This window comes from Plecotus auritus, assembly GCF_963455305.1.
Source record: "Plecotus auritus genome assembly, chromosome: 12".
Taxonomy (NCBI): domain Eukaryota; kingdom Metazoa; phylum Chordata; class Mammalia; order Chiroptera; family Vespertilionidae; genus Plecotus; species Plecotus auritus.
The window spans coordinates 28,170,669-28,186,421 of NC_137778.1; the positions used below are offsets into that span (position 1 = coordinate 28,170,669).

Sequence of the window (15,753 nt, forward strand, 5' to 3'; positions counted from 1 at the left end):
ATTAGAAATGGCAGCCAAGAGTTTACTATTTAGCACTTACTTTCAAAAACAAAAATCTATGTCATCTGTGTCTTAAAGTGAAAATGACAGTCTATTAATGAGAAAGTCATTGCTTTTCTTTTTATTAAAGAATAGTTTATTGATTTTTAGAGAGAGAAAGGGAGAAGAGAGAAACATGGATATGAGAGCGTAAGATCGTAGGCTGCCTCCCGCAGGCCCCCCACCAAATCAACCAAGTAAAGGTCTCTTTCCCCAAAGTCACTGGGTGTTAGAAGTGCGAAGGGCCCCCAAAATGGGAGGAAACAAAGAGCTCCTGACTCCCAGGAAGGTGAGACAAATATAAAAAATATATACTTTTATTTATTTCAGAGTGGAAGGGAGAGGGAGAGATAGAAACATCAATGATGAGAGAGAGTCATTGATTGGCTGCCTCTGCACGCCCCCTACTGGGGATTGAGCCCACAACCCGGGCATGTGCCCTTGACCAGAATCGAACCCGGGACCCTTCAGTCCGCAGGCCGACGCTCTATCCACTGAGCCAAACCAGCTAGGGCCGCGACAAATTTTTGAAAAGTAGGATGAAAATAGAGGTGGAGAGAGGGTGAGCAGAGGCGGTGGGAGCGCAGGGCGATGCTGGTGAACGCAGAGGCAAGACCTGGAACGTGGGGAGGGGGCCTGGAACCCAGCGGGAGCGGGACAAAGGTCGGGTCTCGGGCGCAGAGCAGTAAAGGGGGGACCTCAGCCGCGGGAGAAGGCGGCGTGGCGGTGAAGGCGGCGGCGCGCGACGGCGCGGAGTCGGAGCCGGGGTCGCCGGCGGGGCGGAGCGGAGCGGACCGGGCGAAGCGTCGGAAGCCGTGAAACCCGGGACTAGCTAGGCCGCGCCGAGGGGCAGGGCCGGCGACGGTGGGGCCGCGGAGGGGCGGGCCGAGGCGCGGCGGTGCGGGTGCGGGGTCGCGGGGGCAGAGAGTGCAGGGAGCCCAGCAGAGGGGCCGGCCCAGCGGCCGGCGGCCGGGCGGGCAGTAGCCGCGGCCGCAGGACCCCCACGAAGGCAAAGCGGTCGGCTCGCCGCGCCGGGTCCGGCCGCGGCGCAAGGGGAAAGGCCGGCGGCCTCGCCGCGCGGAGGAGGAGCCTGCGGCCCCGCCCCCGTCGGAGCGAGGGAAGGAGAAAGGCTCGGGGGAAGGAGGGCGCGGAGGGGGCGGCCGGCTGGGCCTGCGCCGAGCCGTAGGGGAAGGGGCCCGGAAGGAGGCGAGCGCAGCCGCGACGCCGGGAGCCGGACGCCCACCCGAGCCGGCCTGCCGCCGCCTTCCCGGCCTGAGCCCGAGCTGGAGCCTGCGGCCGCCCAGGCCAGAGCGCAGCGGTCGAGCGCGGGGCGAGCGGGGCCGGAGCCGGAGGCCGCCGCGGGTCCTGCGCGTTTAGGCAGGGGAGGCACCGAGGCCGGGAGAGAAGCAGGCGGCCGGATTTTCCAGAAGGCTGGTGTGGAGGGAAATCCCACCCGAACTCAAATCCGCAATAATCATCCAAAGTCCGCATAATAAGGGAGCAGTTCAGGCCGGGAGAGTGGGAGCGAAGGGCGAGCGGGAGGAAGCGAAATCTGTTTCATGGAGGCTGAGGCAACAGAAAATATCGGAGCCTGGATGTGGACAAGCAGAACAGCAGAACTAACTCAGGGCATGTCTTTCAGAAAAAGGCCGAACCTAGGCTGGGTCTGAGATTCAGGCTGGGTAGGTGGAAAAACCTGCAAGTTTAAAGGAAAAAGAAAAGGAGAGGAGGTTTTCTCTGGTTTGTGGTTATTGCTACCATTGTAAAGGTAAAAAGCATTGCATTTCAGGTGTTTTTTTATTTTTTTCTGGTGCGATTGGCTCACTTAAGAATTTCAGAACCTTTCATGTAAAAGCTTTTTTTTTTTTTTTTTTAAAAAAAAGGAAATTCATAATTTTGATTCCAGGGTTATACTGGACTTGGAAGGAGTGCTTTTGTTTACATACTATTGTATGGTTTAATTTTTTTCTTTTTGCTGTGCAAATCAGCTGGAAGATATTTTTTCCAAGTGCCAATTCGGATTTATTCATTCCCCCCACCCCCTTTTTCTCAAATGAATCTGTTGTCGTTTTAAGCATTGAAGAACGGAGAATTTTTCCCCCTTGGAGCTTGAAGCTCTTACCAACAGAAGGACAGCTGGGAAAACTGGATTAAAAGGATGGTTTTTATCTGTATTTTGTAGTAAGACTGATACTTTGAGGGAATATTCTTTGTGTTTCGTTTTTTAGCCTATAGCGCTAACCTTTTAGAGATTTGTGGTTGAGTTTTTGGTTTCTAAGGTCATAGATTTTCCTCTTTTTCTTTTTTTTTTTTTAAGAAGGGGGAGGGGAAAAGGGGACTAAGAAAGTAGACCGTGTTAACTGGTAAAGTAGAATGGAGCTTCAGTTACTAGGGTCCTGAGAGCTGGAGAAAAAGAATTCAATCTTCAAGTTGGGAGGCCCTCCTCTCATCTTTCTTAAAAATTGCAAGGATTCAATCCTGATCAAGACATCAGTACTGCAAGATTCTGAAACCGTGGAGACACCGAGAAACCATGAGTGTAAGATTACCCCAGAGTATAGACAGGTAGGTTTGCCAATATTCAACACTTAGGGGAAGACTGGGAGGGAGGGTGTTGCATTTTGATAAAAGGTTGCAAAAGAAGGGCCTGGGCGGACTGTGGGAATGGTGGGGTAGGAGCATGCATTGATCTCTGGGGACTGCCTGGGCATGTGTGTTTATCTTCCCTGTTGTGTATCCATATTCAAAACATCTCCTGATTCAGTGTGTTGTTTTTTTTATACAAGCAATAGACAGTGAGGCCAGGAGTGGGGAGGAGGGGCACATGCCTCCAGCCAACTTTGGCTTTTGCCAAGCTAGAGGCCCAATTTGAGTCCTTAACTTGCCAGCCCAGTGGGTAGGGAACGGGGAAAGCCTGGGTAAGGGTAAGTGAATTTGAAAGGGTGGATTGGGACTGGCTTTAGGTGTTGGAGCTGCTGGGGGTAAGGGCCCCCACCGGACTGGTTGTTGTGGAATGGTGGGGTTTGGTGATGGGGTGGATCCCATTTCTAGAATGGGGAGGATGTTGGTGGTCTGAATGATGGGACAGAAACACCCTTTGCACCCCAACAGGGCTGGATTTTTTTTTTTTTTTCTTTAACGGCTCCCAAATGAATAGGTCACATTAGAATTTTTTCCTCTCCAAGGTTAGGGTTTAACTTGAGACTTGCCAACTGGCTAATGCTCTAGATTTAATCTTCCAAGGCATTTTTAATAAGCTTGACTGCAAAATGGGCCTTCTCTCTGCTTAGAGCCGGAAGGAGTTGTTTTGGGACCAAAGGCCTGATGGGCAAATAGATATGCACTGGCCCTTAGAGTGTGAGCACAGGATGCCCCGCCCCCATCCCCAGAGTCTGTCTGTTCTCCCCATTACTGGTAACAATACAGTTTACAACTTTGTAAGGTGTCTGTCTTTTCCCTTTTTCCCCAGCCCCCCTTAACCTTTCTCCTTGAGAATCTTGAGAGAGGGTTGTTTTGTGGGTACTGCACATTCATCCTAACAGGATGGAGGACTGAACACGCAAATGGAAGGCCTGGGCCTGGAACAAATATGAAAGAGATAGGCAAGACTGCTTGCAAGGGAGTAATTGCTTTCTTCATAGTCCAGTTAACTGATAAGTCATGCTAAAAATAATATATATATATATTTTTGCTATGGGATGTGTCCTGAAGTGCATATAGTCTCTCTCCCCCAAACAGTAACTCTTATTGCTTCGGAGTCCTGTTTAGCTTAGTTCAGTAGTCCTCAGAGGACAGACTTTGCAGTGAAAAGGAAAAGGCAGATAGTCACAAAGAACAGAAAGTGTATGTCTGAACCTCCATCCTTTACCTTTTATTTTATTTTTTTAAAATATGTGTTTATTGATGTTAGAGAGGAAGGGAGAATGAGAGTGAGAGAGGGAGGGAACCATTGACCTCACATGTCCCTGACCAGGGATTGAACCCACAACCTGGGTACGTGCCCTGGCCGGGAATCGAACCAGTGACCTTTCGGTGTGCTAGGCAATGCTCAACCACCTGAGCCACACTCCATAGTTTGACTCTTATAAAGGGAGAACAGGCATGTCAAGGCAAGGAGTTGAGATGGTTTACATGCGGCCCTTTTCCCCCTCTTGGAATTTGCATTTTTGATATGTGGATGGTGGACGGTTCCTCTGAATTCAGGGATATGAGAAGATGGAAACTTAAGTGTTGAGGGAATACAGGAAGGAGGCAGTGAGCGTTCCTGGACTGGGAGTTGCTCCTCTGGGAGTTTGTATATCCTCACTGTCATCTCAGGGTTGGTAGAGCACAGTACATTGTCCTAAGTGCTCTCATAGGAGCACCTCATTTGAGCCTCAGTATTTCTGTGAGGCAGATAAATCAGCGGTCATTACTCCCATTTTACAGGGGTGATTGAGGCTCATAGAGGGTACCTGGCTTGCCCAGTGCCATCTTGCCTGACTCTTAGCAGAATCTGGACTCAAATGCAGATCTTCTGATTCTGAATCCATGGCTCTTCATGGCCCCACTCTGTCTAAATAGTTTTGTATACAGTGGGGCACTCTTTCATTCTCTTTTTGGCAGTGGGGTAAGATGCTCTTCATCATTCCTTTGAACTTTTTAACAGTGTTGGGGCTCGCACCTGTCATTTCTATGGCTAAAGCCCCATTTTCTCCTGTGGCATAATGCAGCTTTGTAGAGTGAGTGCTCCTCACTTTCACTCCTGCCCCGAATCCCTTGCCCATTAGAGGATCAGTTCTGGGCCCTTTGCCCCCTTCAAGTTATCTCCAGTTGCTTTGGATCTTATCCCTTTTGCTGTAGATTCATTATGTTGGACTTTTTGACATCCCAGTTTCACGACCCCGAGGATTTTAAATAATTCACAATCTGCAGGAAAGCATGTACCTGTCGGTTCTTTCCTTGGTCCCTTCCCTGCATTTCTGAACTGTAGGAGACTGAGCCCGCCTTGGACTTTCATGACCCCCATCACTGGGGACTGTTTATTTGATGGTTGATTTTGCTGTGTTGGGTACTTCTTTTTGCTATCATTTTGTAACATATGCTGACCCTTTCCCTTCCCCTCTTTTCCCTGGGAAAATAAAATGAATAAATAAAGACTTATTCGTGCTGGACAAATGAATAAGTAAATAATTCACAATCTTATATCATCCCGGAGGGATTGAGTGGAAGTAAATGCCCCTGCTTATGGAGTTAAGGATTCTCTTAGTTTATCAATTTGCTGTGTAGAGAGCGTAGTGTAAGATGCTATAAGAGTGATTTAGAAAATTGAAGTATGCACTTCTTCTCACAAAGAGCATGCAATCTAATTGGGGAGCTAGGAAAGGTCTAAGACTATTGAAAACCACTTACAAGCAACATTAGACTACAAGCTCCATAAAAGACTGTGTTTGGTTTGCTCAGGTATGTCCTGTGTGCCTAGCTTAGCACCTTGTATGGAGTAAGTGTTCAGTAAATATCGACAAATGAATGTTAGAATGAATGAATGTCAGCAAGTATAAATTCTTCAATTTCAGACTTTGCATTCATGTATTAATTTCAGATGTAGTTAAAGTGAAGTCGATTAGAGAAGGCTCTCCAGGTGATATATATTTTCTAGGAGGTCAGCAACACGATGGAGGATGATGTCCGTGGAGAGATACTGTGGCTCAAAGTAAAAAGGACTTTGGAATATTTATTTGACATAGTCTTTAACCCCTTCTTGGGGAGTGATTCCTGGGTTCAAAGAAACATGGAGTATTTCTGACTAATATTTATCTTTTAGTGTTAATCAGTTGTTACTGGAAAATGGGTTACTAAAGCATACCTGTTCTTATTTCCTTTCAGTTTTTGTCCATGAACAGCTTATTGCCCATTAGTATATATTCTTCTCTAGAGTTTCTAAAAATGTGTTTGATATTGCAAGCAGAGGTAATGATACTGAATTATTTTTACAGGAATGGTAATGAATTTTACTGTCATCTATATCCACTGGCCTCATTTTCCATGGCAAATGTTTTGAGATGGCCTGATGGGTTAAAATCTGCATCCATAAAACAGCTTTTCTCTGTGCAGAGTTAGTTAGCTCAAGTGAGGACCAAAACAGAGAATTACTAGATTTAAGCCAAGAGTTCTTTTTTTTTTTTTTTAAATATATTTTATTGATATTTTACAGAGAGGAAGGGAGAGGGATAGAGAGTTAGAAACATCGATGAGAGAGAAACATCGATCAGCTGCCTCCTGCACACCTCCTACTGGGAATGTGCCTGCAACCAAGGTACATGCCCTTGACCGGAATCGAACCCGGGACCTTTCAGTCCGCAGGCTGACGCTCTATCCACTGAGCCAAACCGGTTTCGGCTAAGCCAAGAGTTCTTAATTTGAAAAAAAAAAAAAAAGAGTTCTTAATTTGAGCCTGGCATTCCCCTTAACTATGTGACCTTGGGCAAGTCACATACTGCCTCTAGTTTCCTCATATGTAAAGCAATAGCTCATTCATATGAAATGCTTTCCAGTTCACAAACATAGTGTGTCATTTGAGGATTATAACATTTATTGCATCTCTCTCACGGGGCTGTTGAAAGGAGTAAATCAAATAAGATAATATATTTCAAATTGTGTTCTAAATCGTAAAACTGTATATAAATTTTAGATGGTAAACACATGGACTCGATTTAGCTTCATGCACTACTTTCTGAAGCAGCCCAAAACAAATTAAGAGTAACTGAAAGAGCTTTCCATTGTTTTGAAGAATTTAACCGGAGTGAACAGGGTTTTTTGTTGCAGAAGCACATGAAGTTAGAAAGAAGGAATGCTTTTGCGGTGGTAAGGGTTGGGTGATAATACTAGGAGAATATGAGAGGAGGTTATTGAATCTCCTTCCCAGGAATTTCCATGGAGGCTTCAGCTATCTCGGCTCCTTTAGATGGGGATAGGAAAGATTTGTTTTGTGATCTCTGGATGTTCCTTGTTTTAGAAGCATATGACTTTTCCTAATTCAATAAATCCAGACCAGCAATAGGGATCTGAGATTGAATGCAACCTTTCTCCAGTCTGTAGCCTTTTTTTCTAAAAGAGGCAAAATTTCATATAAGGTGTGTGGAGGAGGGAGAAAGAGAAGGCAGAAGAGGGAGGGGAATGGTAGGTAGGCCTTTCCTAGGAAAGAGCCTCAGGCTGAGGGGAAGGTTTGTAGCTGCGGCTGAAGAGATGGCTTATCTGAGCAGGGGGTGTGGTGTGGTTCCTGGAATGCTTCAGGTTCTTCTTATTGAGCCCTGGAACCAAGAAATCACCACTCAGCTGAGTTTCTACCTAGTTTAGAAGATTGGCTTCCCAGAACAGTGACAGGTATCCAGAGCTGCAAAGAGTAAGTCCCCTGAAATACTGAGTCCTCTCCAAAATGTGCTCTTGTCCTATCTGGGGATGAGATAAAAGATGACAGGGGATTTGCAGATGAAGCATTTGGCAATTAATATCCATTATGAGCAGGAGCAAGCTAAACTTAACTTTAGATACACAAAAGCATTTCTGAAAGAGCACCCTTTGATTAACAAATTTATTTTTAATGGTCTTAAGTACTATCAGTCTCTGTCTTCCCATTTAGAATAGACAAAAAAATATGAAAGTTAGCCCCCTAGCTTGTTTGGCTCAGTGGATAGTGTCAGCTTGGGCTCTTGAGGGGTCCTGGGTTCGTTCCAATTGGGGGCACATGCCCAGGTTGGTTGGACAGCAAATATTTATTGAATAGCTCCATGCTCAGCTCAGTTCTTGATGTTCTGGGAAATAATTTGTAAGAATGTGGAGTTTGCATTCTTGTTGGGAAGTGTTAACAAAACAATAAAAAGATAGTACTTTTTATTACTGAATCTTGATATATACCAAAAAGGTATATTTAGCGAAGAGTAGAAAGTTGGTGTTCATGAGAATAGCCAGGGGAGGGGTAGTCAGAAATGATTTAGGTGAAAGAAATTGAGTAGGGCATTTCAGACAAGGGGAACAACATAAGCAAAGGTTCTGGGGCAGAACCAAATACGGAGTGTCTATCTAGATGGTCTTTGTTAAGCAGAGAGAAATTATGTTGTCAAGGTATGGGAGTGGATAAAGCTATTCACTGGATATGGTAGGAAAAAGGGAGCCAGTTAGGTTTATGTAATATATGGTGATAAAAATCATATAGTATCAATTTTGGATAATTTGGTTATCCAAAGACAGGCACCTTACAATTATCCAAAAATAAAGAGAGAATTTTGATGTTAATACATATATGCAAAGAGAGCTTAGGGCCAAGAGGGCCAGCGAGGAGTTTTTGCAGCAATCTTAGCAAAAGATAATGTGGGGGGGAAGAAGAGGGGCAGGATTTGAAAGACAATTTGAAAGGAAAATCAACAAGGCTGAATCCAATTTGATTCCCAAGTTGAGACTGACTGATGAGAGAAGGGTAGTGCTATTGCTAGAGAGAATAAGACCATCATTAAAAAATCACTTTGTCTCTCCTGGTACCCAGCAATTCACTGAGTGTAGCATATCAAATGGTACTTAACTTGCCAAGCCCCTTAGGTTAGGCCATGTCTACCAGAGAGTTTTAGAGCTCCTCACTGCAACCTTTTAAAGAGAGCAAGAGAAGGGGAGTGAGTCCTGGGATATCCCTTAGGGATTTGAATCATGATTTGAGGAGATTAGCATATATTTGATGGATTCTGATTAATCATTCCTCAGTTTCACATATATTTGATGGATTCTGATTAATCATTCCTCAGTTTCACATTCATTCCAGGGTTGAAGGAATATCTATGCAGAAACCATCATAGTAGCATAATTTTTTATTTATTGATTGATTTTAGAGAGAGAGAGGAAGTGGCGGGGGGGAGAAACATTGATTTGTTGTTCCACTTGTTTATGAATTCATTTGTTGATTCTTGGATATGACCTGACCAGGGATCTAACCTGATGTTCTAACCCCGTGGTCAGCAAACTGCGGCTCGAAAGCCACATGCGGCTCTTTGGCCCTTTGAGTGTGGCTCTTCCACAAAATACCACAGCCTGGGCGAGTCTATTTTGAAGAAGTGGCGTTAGAAGAAGTTTAAGTTTAAAAAATTTGGCTCTCAAAAGAAATTTCAATCGTTGTACTGTTGATATTTGGCTCTGTTGACTAATGAGTTTGCCGACCACTGCTCTAACCAACTGAGCTACCCAGCCAGGGCCCCTAGTGGCATAATTGTAAAGAGTTTAGACAGGGGGCCAGTTCACTGTCCCTCAGACGGTTGGAGGGCCGGACTATAGTTTAAAAAAAAAACTATGAACAAATTCCTATGCGCACTGCGGGCCCGGAACGAGTCGGCTGCTAAGCAGGACAGGCAGCGGCACCTGGCGGGCCGGATAAACGTCCTCGGCGGGCCGCATGTGGCCCGCGGGCCGTAGTTTGAGGATGCCTGGTTTAGGATGTTGAGTGAGATCTTTGTGTGAGCTCCAGCTCAGCCACTAACTAACTGTGTGATCAGAATGATTTGTGTAAAAACGTTTAGTGAATTCTATAGTGCCAAACATGTGAGTGTTGTTAAGGCATTTAGTTTGACAAGGACTCCAGATTGGCCCGAACTCTCCTCAGCTGTGTTTGCGTGCTCAGGCCTATGCTGATTCTAAACCAAGGACTGAAAGGCATGGCTCTGGTAGCATAGCAAGCAAACAGAGTAGTTAAAAATCAGGTGCATAAGTTCTCAGCCTAAAGTAATCCTTTGCTAGAAACCCAGTGTCTTTCTTTCCTTCTCAGCCCAGTCTCCTTGGCCTGGGATTCATGATTTCTTCCTTCAGTTCAGCCCACATCTCCCTAATTCTAGGTCTGATGACTGCACCTGCCACCCTCCTTCAGGTAGACTAGCCTGCTTCCGGGGCACACTTCATTCTTTTCACACCTTTACATGAGTGTTCTCTCTCTCCCCCAACTCTTTGGGTCTTATTTCCTGCAAGGAAACCTTTTCTGGTCATTACCATCAAACTATATATTTTATTAGCATTTCTTTGGCACATGCATAGAGCAATTCAACTCTTTTTTTGTTTGTGTAAAATAATTTATGTAAAAGTTCTAATAGAATGTCTAGCATGTGGTGAACTATTATAAGTAAATGTTGATGCTCTTCCATTCTTTGTATGTTTTATGTTGGTAATTATATCTTGTTACTCAGGGTTCAGAAGTGATGTCCCTTCGTTTTTCTGGATTTCCTTCTAGTGCCCTATTTAGTTCTCTTTATACAAGGTATATTTCTACTGGCTGTTTACTGACTTGAACCCTAGCTCGTTTTTGACATTTCAAATTCCCTCCATGCCTCTAGCCAAGGGATTGCAGGAAAGCAACTCTAAACGTTGCTGCCAGGAACTGAGATCACGAATCCCCCTTGTTCTTCCTGGGTGCTAGGTCTCTGGGCACTTGGTATTTCTTCTAGGGACAGAGCAGCCTTGTTGGGGTTGCTTCTCTTCAGCATCCCAGGGCTGGGGGGATTTCCCCATTGGCAGCCTGATTTCCTGACTGCTTTTCCCTGCAGGAGTCTGAGGGGCAGAGGGCCCACCCTGCTATTGTCCTGCCTGCCCCAGGCTGGCCCCATTTATTTCCCTCAGAAGTTTCCCTCTAAGAGACTGCTGCGGCAGAGAAAGGCCGCCGTTGTTCTGTGGGAGGTGCTAGAGAGAGTGCAGTAAATAGCTTTGTGAATGGGACCTTTTATGAGGCTAGAACCACAGACCCTTTTCTCCTCAGAGCCCTAAGGAGAGGGGCAAAAAACCACTAGGGTTTCCATGTCTTCACAGGAACAGGGTCTGAGGTTTAGGGATATTCACGTTATCCATCATATAAGAAGATTGGTCCATTTAACAAATCCTCATTGGTGTGTTGCCTTTAAGGGCACTGGATTCCTTGGGAATAAGTTGTATTCCCTGCCCTCAAGGAGAGTGTGGTTTGTGAGGGGAGGGAAAATAGCAGGAGTTGTATGATCACACCCCAAATTCTCTTCTATGAAGCATGTGAGACCAATGTTAAAGAAGGTTTCCTGGAGGAGAGGACCTAGTGGTTGAGGCCTAAAAATGATAGCCAGGCTTGAGAGGGAAAGTCCAGGCAGAGGAAACAGCACATCCAGAAGAATGAAGACAAGAAAGGACATGGTGTGTGTGTGTGTGTGGGGGGGGGAGATGGGAGGCATTTAAAGTAGCTTTGATCAGATGGCAAGATCATAGAACAATTAACTAAATGAAACTGAAGAACAGGTAGGAGCTGGGGCCATAGGCATGTAATCGCCCATGTCAGGGTTTGGACTTTATCCTGAGGGCAGTGGAGGACCATTGGAAGACTTTAAGTAGGAGGTGACATGATCAGATGCGCCTTTAAGAAAACAAGATCTCCCTGGCTTCCCTGGCTGTAGTGTGGATGGTTAGCTTGAAAGAATGACAGAATAGAGAGAGGGAAATTGCATTAGGAGACCATCATAGTCATCTGGGCAGGAGGTGAGGTTGACCTCAACTAGGGAAGTGACATTGTAGATGGTGAAAAATGAAGGATTAGAGATTGAGTAGTTGGTTATGTTATGTGAGGAGAGGTAGGTCGTGAGGAGAATGTGGGTCAAGGATGACATCCTTATTCTTGGCCTGGGCTACTAGTGGCACTACTAATGAAAAAGGGAACGCTAAAGGAAGAGTAAAGGGGGTAGGTCAGCATGCCTTTGGACATGTTGAGTTTGAAGTACCTGTGGGAGACCAAAGGAAGATGTTCAGCAGGCAGCTGCATACGTAGATCTGGAGGTAGGAGATTGTTCTGGTATAGAGAATCACATTTGTGGGCTATCACCATCTAGACAGAGTAGTGGAAGCATGGCACTGTCCAGGGAAAGTGTGGATAGTGAGAAGAGGGCCTTGGACAGAACCCCGAGGGGCACTAATTTGAAGGTGAGGCAAAAGGGGGTGGAGGGATGGCAGGAGGAGCCAGGGCAGTGTGGAACCTCAGAAATGAAAAGAGGGAAGGTCAGCAATGTCATGCTCCCAAGTTGGGAAGGATGGGAAGGAGAGAGAAATGTCTGGACTTGAGGAGGATTGAATGGCCTCCAGGTGAAAGGGTGAAGAGGGGCAGGAGCCAGTTTGCAGTGGGTTGAAAAGGGGAAATGGTGATAACAGTCTAGTCAGTTCTTTTATGGAGTTTGGTCAGAAAGAAGAGAAAAAATGTAGCTCCTGGTCCCTGTCAGTAAGACTTTTAGTTTAATTTTTCAAGGTAGGGCTAAGTTGCCTTAAATCAAAGGTTGCAATCTTTAGTACACATTAGAATTAGCTGGAGAGCTTGTTAAAATACAAATTGCTGTTCCCCAGCCCAAAATTTCTCACTAAATTTGGATTGGGGCTGGGGCCCGAGAATTTGCATTTTTAACAGTGTCCAGGTGATCCATACTTGGAGAGCCACTGTCTTACCACATCTGTGCTCTTCATTAGCTTTTCTTACCTTCTTATAACAGAACTTTTTCTTTGTTGTGGATTTCTTCAATGGATTGTGAACACCTTGGGGGCAAAGGCTGGTCACTCTGTAACCTTGACACCTAACCTAGTGCCTACCATACAGTAGACATTCCACGAATACTGGTTAAATAAGTTGAATTGAAACAGGTAAGCTAAACTAAAGTGAATTTCTGGGCCCTACATCTGTGAAACCTTGTTTAGCCCTTTCAATCATTGGCTTAGGTGCAAATAAATCCTATCTACTAGAGATCTTCAGGGATAGGTGGGTTTATAGAATTTTTTATAATTTCAAAGTAAACTAACAACCCCCCCCCCAAAAAAAAGGTTAGAACAAATCTTATAGAAATGTCAAATTTTATAGCAAATGTCAAAATCAAATGTACATAATTTTAGTAATTCAGTTTTGGATTAAGTGAGAGAATAAATTTCCTAATATGGTTCCTTCCCCAAACTGTTCCTAGGTTCTGAATTTTCCATGTAATTGATTCCTTTTAGAATATTAATATGATTTTTAAAACGTGGTTCCTGTATCAAAGAGCTTACATCTCTAGAACATATGTCTGTAGAGTGGTCATTCTGTCCTTGCAGCAGCGCACACTCCCAATAGCTTCTCTGCTCCAGGGATAGGAATAGGGATCCCATGCTGTTCTGGAGTCGCTATTCTTAGGGCCCTTGTCACTCCCCTTGAAATGGGGTTCAGGGACCACACTACCAAGGTTCCCAAAAGTGTTCTGACCTTAGTCTCACCCTCTTCTCCTGCTTTTCTTTTTACCCTGTGAATCAGGGGGTTGCTTCTCAGAATTTCTAGAAAACTCCCTAGATTCTCCAGACCAGTGGCTCCAGGAATCTGAGGCATTGGTGTGGGTCAGTGGATGATGGTAGGTGCAGAACAAGGCCTGTGTTAGAGCGTTTCAGGCCTTAGGATCATTTAATGAAGTCATGGGAACCCCAGAAGAAATCCTGGTTCTCTTAGCCGTGCCTAGCCTAAGGCTAATAGCTCAGCTTCTGCTTTAGCTCAGGCCTTTCACTAATCCTGAACTTGAAGCCTGGCAGTATGAGAAAGTAGTAGGCAAGGCATAGGGGAGAGACCACTCCCTTATTAAGATCCTACTTCCCATTTGTTAGTGTGGGATATGGGAAATTTTTATTCATTCAACATATTAATTAAATACATACTAAATGTTAGGCAGTGTTCTAGGCACCGGGGATAGTTAGAATTTACATCTATTTAAGGAAGACAGACAGCTATATAACAACTACTTCTCATTATTATTATTGTTATTAATAATGAGTTATGATCTAAAGCATAAAAGAATTTAGAATCTGTTTATAACTGCTGTGAGAGAAGCTAGAGGGGATATGTGACAGGATTAAAGGAAAGATGAGTCAAGGGGAGGTCAGGTTTTTTTTCTTTAGAATAATGATTTTATTGTTTCTATAAAAACAAGACATTCTTGTTATAAAGTATAGTGATAAAGAAAAATGTGAGGAGGAAAGCCATGTGCTGTCAGCAGTGCTGTCACCCCAACTGGTGTCATGAACGTTGCTGTGCAGGACTCCAAATATGTCTCCTGTTGACACAGACACTTTCCAAGAATGTGAACCTTGTCACACATGCAGTGGCTGTTCTGACTTTCTGATCCTGTTTTTCGGAAGTGCAAACCCATCCTCTCTGTAGTTTGCCAGCAAAGCAAGTGCCAAAGATTTCAGAAAAACATGGATTTACACTCAGCCCTGAAAAACGCCACCCACGATTGTGTTTTTGTGGATTCTTAGAGCAAACCCCACAGCAGTCCGAGAGCAGGAGCCCTGGGGCAGAACTCAACTCTTGGGCACAGACATGTGTTGAGCCACTCACCATCCAGCTGTTCAGGGACCCTCCCCAACCATGGCTGGAGTTCTTCAGTCTGGAGAGCTGTGGTCAGCAGAGGAACGACCCAAAGAAGTCCATGTCCTTGTCCCCTGAACCTGTGAATCTGATTTTGAGATGAGAGGTGGTCCTGGATGATCCAGGGGGACAGTGACATCATAGGAATCCTTATAAGAGGAAGGCAGGAGGGCCTCAGTCAGAAGATGAGGTCAGGGGGGCGGAAGGATGCTATGTTACTGTCTCTGATGATGGAGGACAAAGCCACAGGCCAAGGCACACAGGCACCTCCAGAAGCTGGAAAAGATGGGAAACAGGTGCGAGAAGTCAGCTGGTCTTCAGGTTGTCTCAGGGGTGGTTCTGTAATTTAGTTGTAATTTTGATGTGGTCGTGGGAGGAGACAAGCATAGTGTTTATTTGTTCCATCATCTTGATCAGAAGTCCCCAGTGGTTTTTCATATTTTCACAGAATTGTGCAATCATCACCACTATCTAATTCCAGAAAATTTTCATCACACCATAAAGAAACCTTGTACCCATTAGCAGTCATTCCCATTGCGCCTCCCCCAGTCCCAAGCCACCACTAATCTACTTTCTGTCTCTATGGATTTGCCTATTCTGGACATTTTATGTAGGTGGAATCATACAGTATGTGGCCCTATGTGACTGGCTTCTTTCACTTAGCATATTTTCAAGGTTCATTCATGTATATGTGTACAAGTATATGTTTGCAGTCTCTTGGGTACATACCTAGTAGTGGAATTGCTAGATCATAGCATAGTTCTGTGTTTAGCATTTAGAGGAACTGCCAGACTTTTTCAAAGTGACTGCACCATTTTACAGACCCACCAAAAATTTGTGAGGTTTTCTATTTCTCTACATCCTCTCCAACTCTTAATTATCTGTCTTTTTAATTATAGCTAATAAAAAAGGTACACTGTAAAGTAGTATCTCATTGTTTTGATTTGCATTTCCTTAATGACTAATGATGTTGAACATCTTTTCATGTGCTATGGATCATTGTATATCTTCTTTAGAGAAATGTCATATATTAAACCAACTTTGCATTCCTGGGATAAGTCCCACTTTGTCATGGTATATAATCCTTTTTACATAGTAATGGTTTGGTTTGCTTGTATTTTTATGAGAATTTTTATGCATATAGTTTTATTTAATTTTTATAACAACCCTATGAGATTAGGGTACTCATGGAGAAACTGAGGCATAAATTAAGCAGTTTACCTGTGACTACAGAGTGTCAAAACTGGAATAGGAATGCAATACTTTTTTTTTTTAATTAGGCTAATTTTCTTTCCGGTGCTTCACTTTGCCTCTCTTTTAGCATAGATAAC

General features: G+C 44.5%; 1 protein-coding gene across 11 annotated transcripts in view; it reads left to right on the top strand.

Annotated features, from left to right (window-relative positions):
- Positions 1 to 551: 551 nt before the first annotated feature.
- The window catches only part of ARHGEF11 (Rho guanine nucleotide exchange factor 11), an 83,449-nt gene continuing 68,247 nt past the window's right edge, over positions 552 to 15,753 (top strand). For all 11 annotated transcript variants that reach the window (XM_080649253.1, XM_080649262.1, XM_080649252.1 and 8 more), the window contains exon 1: positions 552 to 2,604. Coding sequence is in view for 9 of the 11 variants with exons in the window: in XM_080649252.1 (XP_080505378.1) it covers positions 2,573 to 2,604 (32 nt within the window). In the remaining 2 variants the exon portion in view is untranslated. The remainder of the gene's footprint in view (positions 2,605 to 15,753) is intronic.